The sequence below is a fragment of the Antedon mediterranea genome, chromosome 8 (genome assembly GCF_964355755.1).
Source record: "Antedon mediterranea chromosome 8, ecAntMedi1.1, whole genome shotgun sequence".
NCBI lineage: Eukaryota > Metazoa > Echinodermata > Crinoidea > Comatulida > Antedonidae > Antedon > Antedon mediterranea.
Genome location: NC_092677.1, coordinates 3,409,659 through 3,427,853, shown reverse-complemented (window position 1 = coordinate 3,427,853; position 18,195 = coordinate 3,409,659). Strand labels below are relative to the sequence as shown.

At 33.5% G+C, this 18,195-nt stretch overlaps 2 protein-coding genes across 6 annotated transcripts in view; one reads left to right on the top strand and one right to left on the bottom strand.

The window, feature by feature from the left end:
- LOC140056278 (tRNA-dihydrouridine(20) synthase [NAD(P)+]-like) overlaps window positions 1-18,195 on the top strand; it is a 261,899-nt gene that overhangs the window by 240,657 nt on the left and 3,047 nt on the right. Inside the window, exons 1-8 of one of the 3 annotated variants that reach the window (XM_072101595.1) lie at window positions 14,378-14,417; window positions 15,704-15,869; window positions 16,218-16,263; window positions 16,352-16,487; window positions 16,625-16,733; window positions 17,052-17,117; window positions 17,390-17,547; window positions 17,874-18,042. In XM_072101595.1, the coding sequence (XP_071957696.1) occupies window positions 15,717-15,869; window positions 16,218-16,263; window positions 16,352-16,487; window positions 16,625-16,733; window positions 17,052-17,117; window positions 17,390-17,547; window positions 17,874-18,042 (837 nt within the window). In that variant the 5' untranslated portion in view covers window positions 14,378-14,417; window positions 15,704-15,716. Of the gene's footprint in view, window positions 1-14,377; window positions 14,418-15,668; window positions 15,870-16,217; window positions 16,264-16,351; window positions 16,488-16,624; window positions 16,734-17,051; window positions 17,118-17,389; window positions 17,548-17,873; window positions 18,043-18,195 lie in introns of those variants that run through there. The other 2 variants (XM_072101597.1, XM_072101596.1) reach the window with 2 other exon arrangements.
- Window positions 299-14,274, bottom strand: LOC140057308 (lysophosphatidylcholine acyltransferase 2-like). 3 transcript variants are annotated; one of them, XM_072102919.1, is made up of 12 exons: window positions 14,024-14,274; window positions 13,274-13,419; window positions 12,745-12,962; window positions 8,112-8,285; window positions 7,530-7,623; window positions 6,416-6,553; window positions 6,200-6,325; window positions 5,864-6,011; window positions 5,629-5,727; window positions 5,067-5,205; window positions 3,217-4,735; window positions 299-793 (listed from the first exon to the last, which is right to left on the bottom strand). In XM_072102919.1, exons 1-11 carry the CDS (start codon window positions 14,138-14,140, stop codon window positions 4,605-4,607), a joined length of 1,530 nt encoding a protein of 509 aa, XP_071959020.1. In that variant the 5' UTR covers window positions 14,141-14,274; the 3' UTR covers window positions 299-793; window positions 3,217-4,604. The 3 variants fall into 3 exon arrangements, with proteins under 3 accessions (XP_071959020.1, XP_071959018.1, XP_071959019.1); XM_072102917.1 differs by lacking the exon at window positions 12,745-12,962 and adding an exon at window positions 10,177-10,400 and having other exon boundaries at window positions 14,024-14,273; XM_072102918.1 differs by lacking the exons at window positions 299-793; window positions 12,745-12,962 and adding an exon at window positions 10,177-10,400 and having other exon boundaries at window positions 2,353-4,735; window positions 14,024-14,273.

The window sequence follows — 18,195 nt, the reverse complement described above, 5'->3', positions numbered from 1 at the left end:
GTCATTTTTGTTAATGTAATGCGTCCGTATATGTTTTATGTTTATGCTTAGGACTACAAAGACAAGCCACTTTGGCTTCTGTGTATCTTAACCCATAAACTACGTATCTACGTGGAGTAAGTAGAAATACGATTGAAGTTGCGGTTTGTTCATCATAAAAAAAATTTAAAAAAACATGCTCGTACAACAAATATTTTTGTAACAAAATGACACAATAGTCAAACAGGCTTAAAGAACATTAATTTATTGGCGAATATATCTATCATATTGTTATATAAAAATGTATTTACCAATAGCCTTACAATAATTACTATCAAGTAAAAAGAAAATAGGATTATTGTGCATTTGCCTTATATTATTACCCTGGTGTTCTATTAGTTATAGATAAAAACAATAAATATGTAATGAGTACTGTAAAGGTAAAAGTGAGGCCTGTGTTCATTCTGAACGTACAGGTAGGAGAATGAGCTGTTAGGAGCTCATTGTACTAAGCCTCAGCATTATGTGGTAGGTGAGGCCTGTGTTCATTCTGAACGTACAGGTAGGAGAATGAGCTGTTAGGAGCTCATTGTACTAAGCCTCAGCTTTATGTGGTAGGGTGGTTACGCTGCCTTATCCTCCCTAGTAATTTTCAACCAGGTACTCATTTACAGCCGAGTAGACTTATCGGGAATTGAAGATTGTGAGATGTGTATCTGTGAGATAGTCAAGTGCCCTAACCACTCAGCTACTGCAATCAACACCTCTGTGAGATAGTCAAGTGCCCTAACCACTCAGCTACTGCAATCAACACCTCTGTGAGATAGTCAAGTGCCCTAACCACTCAGCTACTGCAATCAACGGGTGCTGGTCAACCCGTACCCAAACCAACCCGTACCCATGCCAACTCGTACCCAACTTGGCTAACCCGTACCCAAATAATTGGTCAACTCGTACCCACTTTGGCTAACCCGTACCCAAACCAACCCGTACCCATGCCAACTCGTACCTAAATATTTGGCTTACTCGTACCCAAGTATTTGGCTTACTCGTACCCATTTTTTGGCTTACCCGTACCCATTTTTGGCTTACTCGTACCCATTATTTGGCCTACTCGTACCCAATTTGAATAATTACTTGTAATGATTTGATCGGCGTAAAACTAGTGGTATGCTTTTGCCGTATGAATATTTTTATATTTAAATTGTTTTTTTATTTTACAGGTCTCGGTGAAATGTGTGCTAATAAAAATGACCATTGATTTGATTGTAGACTTCGTTTAATTAGGCATATATTTGTTAACATTTATTTAAATCTAGTATTATAGTTTTATAAACGTATGTTTGATGTGTCTTTTTTATTTACGTAAGAGAACATTAATTAATAAAAAAATATTTTAACTGTTGTATAGTTAGTATTACAATTCAATTAAGCCCAGGTAAAGCACCAACAACGTATAATTTTATACTTTTATTTAATTCTAATTATCTTCCCTGATTACATTTGATCAAGTAATTATTTCTATTGTATTTGGTATATTTAAAATTGGTTGAATTAACAACACCCTGTTTTAAGCGAAAAGCCTGCCGGGCTATGGGGTCGAATTACTCGTAGATTTCGTGTTACGTGTTTTTTGTGACCGGGATTAACCTTTTATTATAAAAAACACGCATTTGTAGGGCCGGCGTCAAATAGACGACTTAGTAATGACGTATGATCATTTTCCATATATCTTATTTATTAATAATTCAGTGAAATGATCATATACACGTACTGTCGTACTGTAGCCTAAGGCAATTAAACATTTTGGCAGATTTTCTTCTATAACAGCTACGTGTTTTTGCTGAATGGGGATTCCTCTTTATTATTAAAAAAAAAAACGCATTTGTACGGGTCCATTTGTAGTGTGTCCAAAAATAGGCAACGCAATGTGGCGTATGATCGTTTTCTATTTATTTTTTTTTCTTAAATAATTCAGTAAAATTATCTGTTTGTTTACGGTAATTAAACATTTTTGGTAGATGTTTCCTCAATAACTTACAGCTACGTGTTTTTGCTGACGAGGGATTCCCTTTTTTTAAAAAAAATACGCATTCTATAATGTGTCAAATAAGACAAATGAAATGAACTACGATCGTTTTTCCATGGCAACGGATGTCGTCTTATTTACTAAAATAATATAAACGTTCTGAAGGCCTACCTACACGTGTCTGAGTACTTACGTATCTGTCAGCGATAAGATGATTTTTTTAAGTTTTAGTAGTATTTATTTCGGTTTTTAGTCATAATAATACAGTAATAATCATTATAAAATGAAAACGTAATAACAGCAAATGTCGTCGTTTGTAATTAAATGTTAAATTATTGGAGGTTAGTACAGTAGTTACCTTTTATTATTACTCTCACATCCGTCATTGTATACTAGATAAACGGCAATAATCTAATCTACTACTAAATGCTCATAGCAGCAATGAGGCTGGTATCCACTTAAATAGTTTCGTGATTTTAAAATACGAGTGACTATTTAAAAATGTATTAAATATTTTCGAAATGTTAAAACAGTTTAATATTTTCCAAAACTTGCAAAACAAAACAACAAAAACCATTCGTTAAAAAACGATTTTCAAAAAGCACATTACTTCATTATCTGTAAAATAAAATGAAAATACAAATTATGTATAAAAGATATTCATGTTTACTTTTAATAATTCAAGTTTTCATCATCACAGACTAGTGGGTATTTCAATTTCCATGTACTACTATTCGTAGAAAATAATAGATTAATAACTCATAAATGAAAAAAAAATAGAATGCAGCACAGCAGCCGACCACTGACATCTTCCACAGAGCCATATAAAACAGCGCCCTCAAGTATTAACTTGACCAAATACGACGTACGCAAATACGATGAAAGCTGTGCTTTTTTCGTACGAGTCTGTACATATTATTATACATTTTAGGTCAATAGTTTTTGCCATTATAATATCGAACATATGATTGGTATCTAAAAATTTAATAAAACTGGGTTTAAATGTAATATAAATATACTTTAAATAGCATTAAACTTGGGTACGGGCCAGCCAATGATGGGTACGGGCCAGCCAATGATGGGTACGGGTCAGCCAATGATGGGTACGGGTCAGCCAAAATTTTGGGTACGAGTAAGCCAAAATTTGGGTACGAGTTGGTGGGTACGAGTTGGCATGGGTACGGGTTGACCTGTATTCCAATCAACACCTCAAAATTAGTATACTAATTTAATATTGTTATAACACATTACATTCTTATTAAACTGGGTTATATTTTATGACCAGTCACAGAATAACACTCAATATATCAACCTAATTACATCTAATTATTTGGAGAACATAAATTATAACACAAAAATACTATCTAGTTCTAGCAATGTCTATATTTTTTTATGTATTTTATAATAAATATTCTTTTTAACTAGACTATATATACATATATTAATTTATAAACCTTTTAAAGATGTTTATGCTTTAATAAATATTACATTGTAGTTGCACTACTTTCTGGTAAATATTAAAAGCCAAAAGTAATCATATTTAAAGGTTTTGGTTTGCTGTGTAAAGCTCTGTCTACACTATCAAACTTTATGTGACAAACAAATGTGATTTGCACATATATGGAAATGATGATGTCATATCACTACTATAGTTGGGCACATCACACTTTTTTGACAAACTAGTTTGATAGTGTAGACAGGGTTTAAGAATCCTATTTTCATTTTATATTTACACATTCATCCCCTCCTATTATTTATTTATTTCACTATACCAAATTACTAAATAGATAATTGGAATGGTTTCATTATGACAACAATACCCGCTGTATCTAAACATAATTTCTGCCCAGTCTAATTCTGTAATACAGCATCTTGTGTGTATTTTATGGGGTGGCAGTATCAAGGTTGATCTATGATACTAAAGTGATACATATGAAACACAATACATGTGAAACACATGTGCTGGTGTATTATGGAATCTTCCTATAATACTGGAGAATTTTGTGTCATGACAAAATGGGGTTAGTTAAAATCAAAGTAGTAGAGTCTAAAAAATGATTTTTTTCTAGATATCCAAAATATAAATATCACAATTATTGAAAGGGGGTGGCGGTAAAAATTGATAAATTTTTATTAATAATAATGATTAAAAAACTGCTTAAACTTTAAACAATATATTGCTATTTTCTTGGAAAATAAGTACTTTACATAAGAACAACTGACAGGCTTATGCTATTGCATTTTATACTTGGTAGATAACATGATTTTCACACTGTAAAAATAGTAGAATTTAGTTTATCTTTAAATTAATACCTAAATATTGCTAATTTTTATTCTCATATTTACATTTAATATTTAATTTAGAATTGTTTTCTCATGTAAATATTTTTGTTGATAGCAAATAGATTTACCAGGTATTCTTATATATCTATTCCAAATGTATGGCATTTTACTAGCCTCAATGGCATTTTAAAAAACATCATAATACCGGTAATTTAGACTGAAAAAGTTACAAAATAAGATGGCTACTAGCCCAGAGCAACTTTAGACATTTACATCGGGCTAGTACTATAGCAAGCTTCAACTACCATGGTTACTAATCAGTTTTATCTTTGCTATTGTTGACGTTTGAATCCGTCTTTGTTGTTTCCGAGTTGGTTAATTCTTGGTAAATGTTAAAAAGAGAAGCATATTCTGGTTTCTCATCTGCATATGCTTTAAATTGGTCTAAAAGACAAATATATATTGATGAAAGTTATGTAATACAAATAGATTATTTTTGTTTTAATTGAATGTATGGAAAACAATTTATGCGGAACCAAAGTTTATGTTTTTTATTGCGAGACAAGTTTTACTACCTCCAATTTTAATCATTGTAAATTGCTTTGTAATATTTGGACTATTTTAAAATAAATGTTAAACAATACAATTTAATGTGCGTTATGATAGCTCCCCTGACTACCCCAATTTTAGCTTATTTGCACAATTGTAATCTTCTTGATTTGGTTTATGTTTTCTTTATGCTGGGTGACCTATCTGTTATCCCTTATCCTCTTACCATAGGTGATTTGACCTGTTTTGTTCACATCGATTTGGTTAAATAATTCCTCCGCTCCTTCATCTTTCATTGTGAATGCATTTTTCAGGATCTGTACCAACTCGACTTTGGTTATGTAGCCTTTTTCGCCCCCAAACAGCTGTTAAAAATAATATGACAATAATAGTATGTTGTTTTTTCTAATCAGTATCTCATCACTGATAGATCACAAAAAACTCCTATTATGGGGACACCAAACAAAATGTCCCCTTGCAAGAGGTGTCTTTTATAGGGATGTCCTTTGAGTAATGGCTCTTTCACACCTGTTCCGGCCCGCTTTTGGTCTGGCACCAGCTAGTCAATGTTTTGCTACACACGGCTATGACGGCTATGCACGTAGCCGTGTGAAAACAAAACGTTGATGTTCAATTTGATTTGCCAGTACCGGGTGGGAACCGTGCCGGACCACTGGTGTGAAAGACCCTTTAGGGGTGTTACTGTAACTAGCATTGACATTCGGTAAGGCACACACACTTGTAATGTCAAGTTGTATGCTCTCTATTCTAAGGTTTTATGCGTTCACCTTAAATGCCATTGTGATCGTTTCTTCTGTCTTTGCAGGTTTCGATACCAAAGAACATCCTATTACATATTCTCGGAAATCTATTTTGCCAGAACCATCCTTTAAAAATAACAAAAAATCGTTATTTTACATATTATAAAAGATTTTTCTTGTGGTGGCCCTCAGTAGTAGACTAAGAAACCCTGCACTGTTGTAATTCACATGACATTTTAAATTATTATTAAAATTAACATACCCTATCATACATTGCAAAGACCTCCTCTAAAGCTGGCGATACTGGTAGTTTGAGATATTCTGCAAAATCCTCAATGCTTATGTAACCCTTTGAATTGGCAATTGCAGCGTATTTGGGAAGTTGCTCTTTAATGTCAGACAATTTCAACCTAGCAATAAAAATATTTAAAATTTTAAGTTTGGAAAAAAAGCCCTTAGACTTTAATACTTGTTCATGAATGTTATTAAAAATATAAAAAAATTAAAAATGAAGGACATAAATGACACACCAGAACACAACTGTACTCATTTACAAAAGGGTTCTGTCTTTTTGTTTTATGTGCCTGTCCAAACTTACCCTAATTTTACAATTATCTTTTGAAATTCAACAATTCCCGCTTCCATTGGCAGTCCAAATTTGCTTGCCTCCATCATAAGGCGACAATCTTCAAATGTATGATCCGTTACCGGGAGATCTAACGCTCTAAAGACAATATTTAATGAATTAATTAATGAAAGCGTATTGCATGGTTAGTTTTCCCATAATCAGAAAGTCAATGACCTTTGAACTTACTTTGCGATAACACCGCGCACATTGCGAGCAAATAGTTTTGCGTCTTTTTTCTCTTCCTCGTTCGGTTTGTAGACTGGTAGAAATTCCACTTCGACTTCATTATTAAAATTACAAAATGTCAGCCATACACAAGTTAAGCTAAACAATATTCAAAATAAAAAACATTTAAAATATAATTTTTTTCAAACATTTAAAAAATCTGTTATTTTCAAATTACAAATGTAGCTCTGTACACTATAGAAACAAAAACTATTAACAAATATTTTGGCATCTTTGGCCCTTCATAGACTTTTTAGGTTTGCTGCCCTCAATATGTTTGACCATCTGTGTTGACCAGGTGTTGTTTATGTAAATTAGATAGGAATTCTTTCTTGTCATGTACAATACAGTATACTCTTCTTGGAGTAACAGTGTGGTCTTTAAGGCACACTAGATATTGTGTTGCATGTTATAGTATAGATAATAGTTTGTTTATATTAAGTGAGTCATAAACACTTTTACAAATTTGTATTATTTATGCCAGGAATAGTGTATTAAAGATGGGGTAAGTTGTATATTTATCATAATATGTAGCATATTGCTTGCATTTATACTTAGTTAGGCCTCCCTCTTTTTTACATTCCTAAGTTAGTACTTTATAGTACAGCAGTCCATTATCTCAATACCAGACTCTCTGAAAACTTTTTTAAATTTCTTTTTACAATTAAAATACTTAAATTTCGGGAAGCTAGTTTTGACCTAAACAATTGCATTGTATATGTACTGAGGGGTGACATTGCGACTGTTCTCTCAGAATGTGTCATACTGACAATGTATTAAACACAAGTTCCAATTTCATGTCACTAATGTACCATTTATTGTAATTCATTAACATACACATTATGAGCACAGCAATATAATATTTATAGTAGAAACGTTTTTACAGAAACAATTTGTAAAGCTCTATCTACACTATCAAACTTTATGTGACAAAGAAATGTGATGTGCCCAGATATGGACATGATGATGTCATATCACAACCATATTTAAACACATCACTACCATATTTGGGCACATTACACTTGGTTTGTCAAACTAGTTTAATAGTGTAGACAGAGCTTTAAATAAGACTTACACATTTGGTCCTTTCCATGTCCAGATGACGGTGTCTGGTTTGGTTTTATACCGTAAAGCAACAGGTTGCACTGGCAGACCAGGATAAAATGCTCCTATTTCAAAGAAAAAATAATAAACTAATTACAATTATTTATATCATAAGACAACCAAATTACACTGAAATGTCAACACCCAACATAGAAAAAATAACCCTGTACCCCAACCACATAGGATAGGCTGAGCTAATGTTTAACAGAAAGATTTAGAAACTTTTCCTTTTTACATAACTGTTGAGTCAAAAGTCATTTTGTGTTCAGAAAAATATGAACATGTTGCGGAATGACTGTTAAACTAGATAGCGTCATCATCATGTGGAAGCAAAAGATAAACAAAGCAAAGATTGTTCAACAAGGTTTCAAAGAGGGGTAAAAAATAAGCTAAACCACACCCTCATCATTTCATCAAAGTTTACATTTACAGCATTTAATAACTCTCCCAATACCGGGCAACCATGGGCTTGCAAAATAATATGTAGAACCCCTCCTTTGAGGGGACACTTTTTTGGACCCCAAAGTCGTCCCCTTAATAGAGGTTCACGTACCAGGCTTAAAAGATATCAGGCAGGTTCTATTGGCACAAGTTCCTTCGGGGAATATCAAAATCTGTGGCCATTTGCTGCCTGGTTGACTCCGCTTTATAATTTCACGAACCGTGCTCTGACGTGAGTTAGGGTCAGTCCGTGATACAGACACAGGTTGTAGAACACGCACTAAAGCTAAACGACGCAAACAAAATGAGAAGTTAATAATAATCGTAAATAATAATTTTCATGTTAATTGTATGATTTACGTGATTTAATTTATTATTTAGCAAAAGTTTTCTAATACTAGGTTAGGCTATCCGCTTATCCAATTTTATATGTCACCAGCATTGAGGTCTAGAAGCTTGCTTATTTTGTCCAAGCACAGTGTATATTCAAAAACTTTTTCAATCAGAATTTTTTTAGCTGATAGATTTTGTATTTTTTTTTTATTCATGCAATTTCAACTAAAAAAATTCAATCTTGAAAAAAAACAAACCATTATTTGATCATATTTTTGGAAAAATACGATAATATAATATTTTTATTTATTTTAATTGCTTTAATTCCAAGCAAAAATATACAATCAATTAAAAAATATAAACAATAAATTGCAAGCGAATATTATAATTAATGAAAAATGAATGAAAACATGAAAAATGCAGAAGCAACTATGATAATAATTACTATACATACACATGGATGGCTGTCGCACAAAATAGCTAAACAAATAACAATTTCAAATACAAGAAAATCAATAAAAAAATTCAATATTAAAATACTACAAGGTAGAGAGGATATAAGATTGATGGTTCTACGGCAGACAAATGAAAAAAACAAACAAAAAAATGCCGCCGTATGAATATAATAATTAAACTAAATGCATGTACAGGATGATGACATATTAGAAAGAAACCCGATATAAAATAACTACTGTTTAGATATCTAATCTACAAAATGAATTTTAATATTTGTCTTTTTATGGCAAACCTTCTTTTGAACAACAATAATTGGTGGTATAATAAAATAATTCTTTTAGTAATAAGAATCGTAATAATAGCGATCGTAAAATAAGCGATTGTAAATGGGTGATCTTAAATGTGTATAGAACTACTGCAATGAATATTATTGCATACACATGTGCCTAATGTATTTTATTTTTGTTAATGTGTCGATTAAACCCTGTATGTTTAACGACGTCAAATTAATCTTGAAAATAAAATATTTTCAGATAAATGCCCATTTTAAGTCTGAAATGGCGGCCATTTTGTTTTTCACATTTTAAGGGTGAAGATCTAAAAATTTAGCCGGGTAAACAGCAGATTTGAATTCAGCACCCCAAAATTACCCTAAAGCACATGTTTATTCGCTTTTAACACGAAATGCCTACAGCATCTTATCAGAGTGGAAATATGACTATCTGGACTAGTCTATCAATTGGTATCCAGAAAACACAAAGAAATAAAATAATGGAAAATACTTTATAACCTTGTTTCAGTGACTGTCTATAATGATGTAATTTATACAAAATGATAAAAGATCAGAAAATGAGGATGGTTAGATAATAATAAATAAATGACAAATGTTCCAACACTATCACTACATGCCAACATGAAGTAGATTTATTGCAAATAACAACCCATTTAATGTTATCCTTGTAACCCAGGGAAAAACGTGGAGCATGATAAGTCAGGAGCCGGGTTAAGAATGGGTGTATCTCGGCCTAACGGAAGCGCTGGCATGTATGCAACATTTTATAGTGTTAAATGGTAGTGGTATAACTAAGACTAGTAGTAGTAGTAGTAGTAGTAGTAGTAGTAGTAGTATTACTTGGAAATTGGGAAGTATGTCAAAGGTCAATACTGGCAGTAGTTAAAGAAGGTAAAACAGGTAACAAATTAGAAATCCAATGCTACTGTAGTAGCCTACAGTAGTATTTTAGTAGAATAACAGAACAAGCAGTAGTAGAGTATAGCATTAGAGCTAAAAGAGTCAAGCACCAATAGTTTAGTACAGTATTAATGTAGCAGCAAATATAGATAAAATAAAAACAGACAGTAGATCTATTTAAACATAAAATACCTACTTCCAAGCAAGGGCGCATTCTGATTCTCTTCTCGGGACACGCAGCTAGAAGACGTTAGTCCCAACACGAAAACAATCATAATATCAAAAAAGGACGTGTGAGGTGAAATAACGCAAATAGGAGCTTCTTCACCACTTGCCCTTTGACCTTTGATCGTTACATAGTGAAAACCCATGATAAAGAACTGAAAGCGTCCGATCCAACAGAGGGGGTGCAGCAACATTCTAGAATGGAGGTAGATACAGGCAATATAAGAGAAGGATTTTGCATGATTTAGTGAGGAGGAGGGATGGACCATGGCAAAGATTATAACCAAGACATACCAAATTATTTTTATGTAATATTAAAACATGGGCTTATACAAATTAAATATTTTGATGTTATAATACATGGGCTTATACATATCCTGATGTATTATTAAATAAATAACTAATCTGTAGTGCATAATGAATGCCACATTCATTATATTTGATGGTAGCTCATTGACATTGAAATTAACAAAGGAATTTTCTTCATACTGGTTGTAACAATAACATGGTTTTTTAATCTCTGTACAGTGTAAGTGAATAGAATATAAACAAAACCCCTGTTATGCCGCATAATTATAATTTACAACACCATAATTACTTTTCTAAACCGAAAAGTATACATATAATTTTTACTAAGGAATACAATCAGGGAGGTATAACACTTATTTTTATATCTCCCAGATGCAATTATGACAAATTACTTTGCTAAAATTTGCAAGTAATTCTCAAATGAGATTCGAATCTACAACCTCCAGATCATTACGGTGGCATTTATACCTCAAGAAATCTAACCAATTAACTTGACACAAAGTTATTTTGAAGTATTAAAACCATGAATTGCAGAATCCCATAGGTTCATTAGTGTCCTATAGACAATTGTTAACATGGTAACTTTGTTAAAACTTTTTTTATTGTATCTTCAAATATTGTATTGAAATCTAATTTAGCACATGTGTAGGGTTTGAAAAGTTTTATACACATTTAACATTTTTCTGCCTTTATTTTACGTAATGTAAGAAAACCAAGTCACAGTGTGACAAAGAAACGTTACAGAGATTTGTTAAGTTAAATTGATTGTAAACAGCGCCACCGATTTGATTAGCATTGCAGCAGACCTAGCATTGTGACATTACGCTAAGTATCTATAATATAATTATTAATTTTAAATTATAAAGTAATGCTCTATAAAAATGAATTATATATTCATATGCATGCTATGCTCAGACAAAATAACATAAAATATATAGATGGAGCTTTTATTTTGTGGACCAGGTCCTACTGTATGTGTTAATGAAAACAATCTTAAAAATAGTTTTGTATTCAATTGATATTATTAATATAGGGAGCTTTTGACGACCTATGACCTACAGTAGGAACTGGTTATGATGTAATGTTAATTCATTTTGCATGCTGGGATATTGGGACATGCTTTCTCACTCATTGACACAGTTTTGATTCTAAAGCTTGGTTCCCACTGTAGGAAGTAAGCCATGACCAATCACAAGCGATGGTTTGGTCCAACTGTTGCTTGGGATTGATCAATTCACTTGCATTGTGGCTTAAATTCTTGCGTTGCATCTAGTGGTAACCAATCTTTAGTGGTCTAGGTCGAACCAAGGCAATCTAACAGGGCTGAGCTCGCCTTGCCAAGATAGGAGCGCGTAACAATCCTTTGATCTTATGTCTGGCTGCGACAAATACCAACAGTACAGTAGAACCTGTGTTTTACGTTCCCTTGATTTTACGTACGCTTAAAATAACCGATGACGTCATCATTTTCTTACATTGAGGGCGCAATTTAACAACAAAGCACACAAAGCCACAATCATGGCTGTGTGTGGAATTCTGCTGTGTGTTTGAGTCAAGCTACGCACGTGCATTTAAGCAGCAACTGTTTTTATTGATAGAAAATACAAGAACATTGATATTTTACACTTTATTTAAACATCTCACAGCCTGTATATACTGTACAGTACTGTACTTTTCTAGTTAGGCCTGACATCTTGCTAGCCTGGCCTGAATAGTCTAGGCAAGGCCTAGCTAGTGACAACCTGCATGCTGTTCAATAAAGTAGACAAACAGGGTAGCCTTTATAGCTACGATCTCTACGTATTTGGGGTCAATTTAAGAAGGTCAACCTTGATTTTACGAATCCTTTGTTTTACGTACGCCTTTCGGTCCCGTACCGTACGTAAAATGGAGGTTCTACTGTACTGTACTATACATGTTCTTCGCGAGGTGCAGTGTCTTTTAAGGGGCATGGATCTGATGATGTCGCAGCCACAGATAAATGCTCCCGGAGCTCAGCATCCTGTGGTTAAATTGCCTTGGTCAAACCTAATAATGATCAAAAGCGTATTATCTTTGAATTTTGACAAATTCAAATATGAATTCTTAATTGTATAAGAATAATTTTGGCACTTGCAGTGATAGGTGCTGGTCAACACAAAATCGAAAGCTCCATTTAGATATGCAAGTTGTTTTAATTCGTATTTTGAAATTGCATGCAAAGCTAGAATCAAACTAAAATCTGACGTACTCCTTAAGACCGGTATTGATTGTAATTCGTGTTTGGACACCACACTTATGTCGAAGTACATGCCAAACAAAATGGCGTCGACAAACGACGAGTGAGGCCCAACAACAAGTATTGGGGCTTCATGAACTGACAACTTCTGACCTTTGACCTTTACCCAATGATAGCCGCTGGCTAGAAAAGCACCACGATATAAATATTTTGCAAAATTTAAAAGAGACCTGGAAAGTAAAAGTCAATAACTTAAATAAGGCATTGTTGTAATTATAATATTGCCAAGAAAAACTAAATTGAGCCAAACTACATTTTTGGGGTAGGGGGTTACTAGGCCATGGTAAACTACCAGGCAGTTTTATCATCAAGCCCATAGCCAACGGTTTGAGGGTTCTAGCCTAGCTCTTGATGAGTTTTCACTCTTTAACAGAAAAAAAAACCTACCTGTAATTGATGAACTTTTGTTTAAATTTTGTTTATTTTATATTTGTAAGGGGTGTAAAATTAGAGGCTTTAGTTTTCTATATATAAACTTTACCTTCTCCACCCTTTAAGGGGTTCACTTTCTAGTTGCTGTTGCGTAAGTCCTGCTATAGCAATGTTGGCAAGTAAACAATCCACCAGTATTAACACTAAAACAAGTAACAGACGGATAGGAGCCACCGTTACCGACATTAAGGCAATCTATAGTATTAAGAGAGAAGATACAATGTTTATTTGTCTTATTCTAAAGCCTGGTTTTTATAAAATTTGACCATACTGATGCAATCTAGAGCGTTTTTTCGCCAGAAATGGAAACTTTATTTATTGATTTAACTTTGCCGAATTAAACTGACATAACGAATCATTAACAACTGACCAATCACATACAGGTTTTATTCCAATTCCTACAAGAATATCCATATGTTGTCAACGTGGCGTATATCATCGTTCATTGCGCGCTGCTTGACCTGTGTCAGGGAAAATCTAAAAGCGCTACAAAATATTGTCTACTGCAGATGTACTGTACTGTATGATGATGCAGATGGGGGTATAAAAGTAGCTATTCATTATATATCTCCTGTTGTATTCAATGATTGTCTCTGTCCGGTGGTTTTGTTTGTTTTTTTCAATGCTGGATAGGAAAAGTGCCCTTAAATCAAATCAAGAAGTTCAATTCTTGTCACAGTTATCTGTTAATTTGGAAATTTGAATCAGTCAATTTAATTGATTGTGAAAAACATGCAACTATACAGTATCACCATAATACCACCAGAGCCTGGCTAGGCCGCACCTCTGCCATACTTACTCTGATTTTATCGGTTGTAGTTAAATTCAGTTCGTGGACAAACGGATTGCGAATCTCCGGGTGGATTAGCGACTCGGCTCTTTTCAGCCTATCTTTCCTGCTCGACGCAGAACTCATTTTTAAATATTATTGCTGTTAGTAAAGAGTGTATTATACTGTATTTTATAAAAAATACAACTGAAAAACATCCGAGGGATCAAGAAATGCTTTTCCTATCCCTAATTTAAAACAAATCCTTCCTCCTTCGACAATCTCAGCAGCAGTTTGTTGTTGTTTTTTGACGTTTGGATTCATTCTAGAGGGCAGCAGATGAAAGTACTTGGTTCCGCTTCATTGGTTCGGTCACGTTGCGCTAAAAATTGAAGAGTGTTGTTCTTGGAATCCTAACTAAAAAGTAAATAAAAAGTTAATAACAATACATTTAACAAATGTGGTTCTACTAGGTGGTCATATATTATTAGGGAAAGCTATTCCTCTCTATATATACTTATAGGCTAGGTAAGCTAGCTAGCTAAATGACCCTCCTACTAACTAACTAGGTAGGTAGGTAGGCGGCCGGCCTAGCTAGTAGCTAGCTAGTAGTAGTTAGGAGAGGAGAAGCCCGGATAGAGGAGGGCCCGGCCGGACCTATAAAATATGATACTGAGGCTACCGGCCTAGCATGTGTCAATGACATCAAAATAAAATCACCCTCAATAATGAATATAGGCGTGATTTATTCAGAATATTTAATTTTAATTAACTTAATTAAATAGGGAAACAAACTAGACCTCCTAGCCTAGACTTACAGAGTATACATGTTATGCGCGATTTGAACGATTTGCGCAATTAAAAATCCTTGCGCAATTTGAAATTGCGCAAAGAATTCTTGCGCAATTTAAAATTGCGCAAGGATTTTTTTGCGCAATTTCAAATTGCGCAATCAACTTGCGCAATTTCAAATTGCGCAAGAAAATCTTTGCGCAATTTTAAATTGCGCTGCACAATTTGTAAATTGCGCAAGATAGTTCTTGCGCAATATGACACCTTTGCGCAATTTGAAAACGAACTGTAAATTTTCCCATACATGGCTAGGCTAGGCCTAGGCAGAGGAGTTTAAAATTTAGTATTTTATTATATAAATAAGACCATTTCAATGAAGATAATGTTTAATACTCACTTTTTAAGTTTTTAATATTAGTTTAAGCTAGGCCATGTAACCTAGTCAGTATCAGCAGTCCAGACCCTAGCTAGGCTAGAGTAGGCCTAGTATAGCCGGCCGCCCGCGCCGCGCCCGCCTGGTGGAACACCACCGCTTCGTTTTCCTTCGTCGGTTCTTCGACGGTATGCTAACTTATAACAATATTTGCACTACTAAAATAAGGAAATGTGATATTTATCTTTAATTTTGAATCATTCTTAGAAATTAAATACTATAAAAATATGGGTGTGCATGATTTCACAATCTGTCGAAAAACCTTGCGCAATTTGCAGATTACTTGCGCAATTTAATACGTTGCTTGCGCAATTTGAAACACATGTTTCAATTCAAATTGCGCAAGGATTTTTTTTGCGCAATTTCAAATTGCGCAAATCGTTCAAATCGCGCATAACATACACAGTAAAAAGACTAATTTATTAACTATTACACAGTGCTAATCACCCATCATGTAAGTTGTATGTATAACATTTGTATTTCAGTAGATAATGTATTATGGATGAGGGTGAAAATACTCTAAAGAAAGACGACATGATTGCCAAGTTAGGATATGCTGGCAAATTGATCCTGGCCCCGATGGTTAGAGCAGGAACATTGCCCTTGCGACTTTTAGCTTTAGACTACGGAGCTGATATAGTCTACTGTGAGGTAACATGTTCTTTTTGGTACACGTGACTTTTTATTTGATTTGATAACTTTATTGTACAAATACATGCATGCATTATATATATCAAAAGGATCTATGACATAAGCCTAAACCCTGCAGAGAATAACATTTTGAATGGTACAATATTTTAAGGTTAACAATACTATAATAAAAAGGTAACAAAAAATATTTTAAAATATGGCATTATTCACACTTGATTGAAATATTCTTGCATTTTACTTTCCTATACTATTAGTGCTTTTCTATTTACGGCCCCCCCCCCCCTCCCTTTTTTTTTTCCACATTTTGTGTTTTAATGTTCAATTGTAATAAATTAATTTTATTGACAGGAGCTAATTGATTTTAAACTGTTAAGAAGTGAAAGAATTGAAAATGGTAAGTTTCACAAAATAGTCTTGTTATTGTTTATTGATTTGAAAAAACATGCTTAATTTTTGGTCACCTATTACAATTTTGTTTTAAGAGATTCTGGGTACAGTAGACTTTGTACACGAGGACGGTACTATTGTCTTCAGGACGTGCGACAAAGAAAAGAACTCTGTCGTACTTCAAATGGGTACGGCTGATGCAAAGAGGGCGCTTAAAGTCGCCAAGCTCGTGTAAGTAGATACATTTGGAAAGCGATCTTTTCTGCTCTATTATTATTTTTTTATTTAATAATAATAATAATAATATCCTGGATTTATATGGCGCCTAATTTTGTGAAACCACTGAGCGCTGAACATTTTGTTTACAGAGAAAATGATGTTGCTGGAATCGACATCAATATGGGTTGTCCAAAAGACTACTCTGTCAAAGGAGGAATGGGAGCTGCTTTGCTGAAACGACCAGATAACATCAATGATGTAAGTAGATTTATCATCATTAATAGCCATTTTCATCCCACAGTTGTTCCATAACTGTATCAGTTGATGTCTTATTCCCTATTTGTGTAGCAACTAGACGTCAGGCTAGGCCTACAGCTACCGTACAATGTAACGAGAGGACATTCACCGCAAGCTACTTAGGTAGTGCATTGTTTCTCTCTTTTTATCATAATATATATGCATTATTTTTACAAAACGTCACAATTTGTATTGAATGGAACTTTAATTAATTCACAAGCCTCATTTCTAGTAAAAAAATGTCACAATTTAATTGTTATTAATCATTACTCGATACAGATTTTATCAACTCTTGTTAAAGGATGCTGCAAGCCAATCACCTGTAAGATGAGACTATTACCAAAGGTTAGTTGTAGGTCCATTCATTCAAATGTACACATGTGAATCATCAGTAAAGCTCTATCTACACTATCAAACTAGTGTGACAAAAAATGTATGATATGCCCAAATATGGTAGTAATATGACATCATCATATCCACATCACATTTATTTGTCACATAAAGTTTGATAGTAGAGCCTAAGAAATAAGCATTTGTTCATGTAATTTTTTTTTGCCATAAATTACACTTTTATATTGTTTTTCACAATTTTAATTGTTGCTATTTTTATGTTTTAGATGGAAGATACATTGGATTTAGTAAAAGTGATGCAAGGTACGGGAGTTTCGGCTATTGGCGTGCATGGCCGCTTAAGAGAACAACGCCCTCGTCATCAAGTAAATTGCGAAGCTATCAAGGTTATCTCCAACATAGCTTCTGTTCCGATTATTGCTAAGTGAGTTATTCATATCATAAATATTTAATACAATGTAGAGATGATTATGTAGAGTTGTATCTGTGAATGGTTATCAACATGTAGAAATGAAATAAACCAACAAAAAGAAATGAATAATAAAGAAATGAATAAGAAAATAAATGAATAAGAAAAGAAATGAATAAGAAAAGAAATGTATAAACAACCCCAATTGCTAGGCTAATACTTTTACAGTATATGCCTACAATTATATAATAATTTGGGCTAGCAATACAGGCATGTGGGCAAGTGAAACTAACTCAGTTGGAAAAAAAATGTTAATTAATAATATTAATATAATTTTTCAGTGGGGGATCTGGTCAGATTATTAAAAACTTTGAAGATATTGAAAAATTCCGGAAAATGACCGGAGCATCATCTGTAATGGTTGCCAGGGAAGCACAGTGGAATCCGTCAATATTCCGTCAGGAAGGCAAACATCCGGCACTAAAGGTTGTCAAAGACTATATAAAATATGTAAGTATGATTAGTGAGTAGTAATTTGAAAAATGTTTTAATAACTTTTACGCTTTTTTACAGACTACTGTATATCCTTTGGTATAATCCCACCCCACTCTAGAACATTTGGGTTCTGGTTCAGGAAAAAAAAATATTGGTAAGCATTTCTTG

Coding starts and splice junctions, on each gene's coding strand:
- LOC140057308 (XM_072102917.1), bottom strand. CDS start 14,140: ATGAGTTCTGCGTCGAGCAGGAAAGATAGGCTGAAAAGAGCCGAGTCG. Junction 8,286..10,176: donor GAATGCGCCCTTGCTTGGAA/GTAGGTATTTTA, acceptor TGCGTCGTTTAG/CTTTAGTGCGTGTTCTACAA. Junction 5,728..5,863: donor TCTTTGCAATGTATGATAGG/GTATGTTAATTT, acceptor TTATTTTTAAAG/GATGGTTCTGGCAAAATAGA.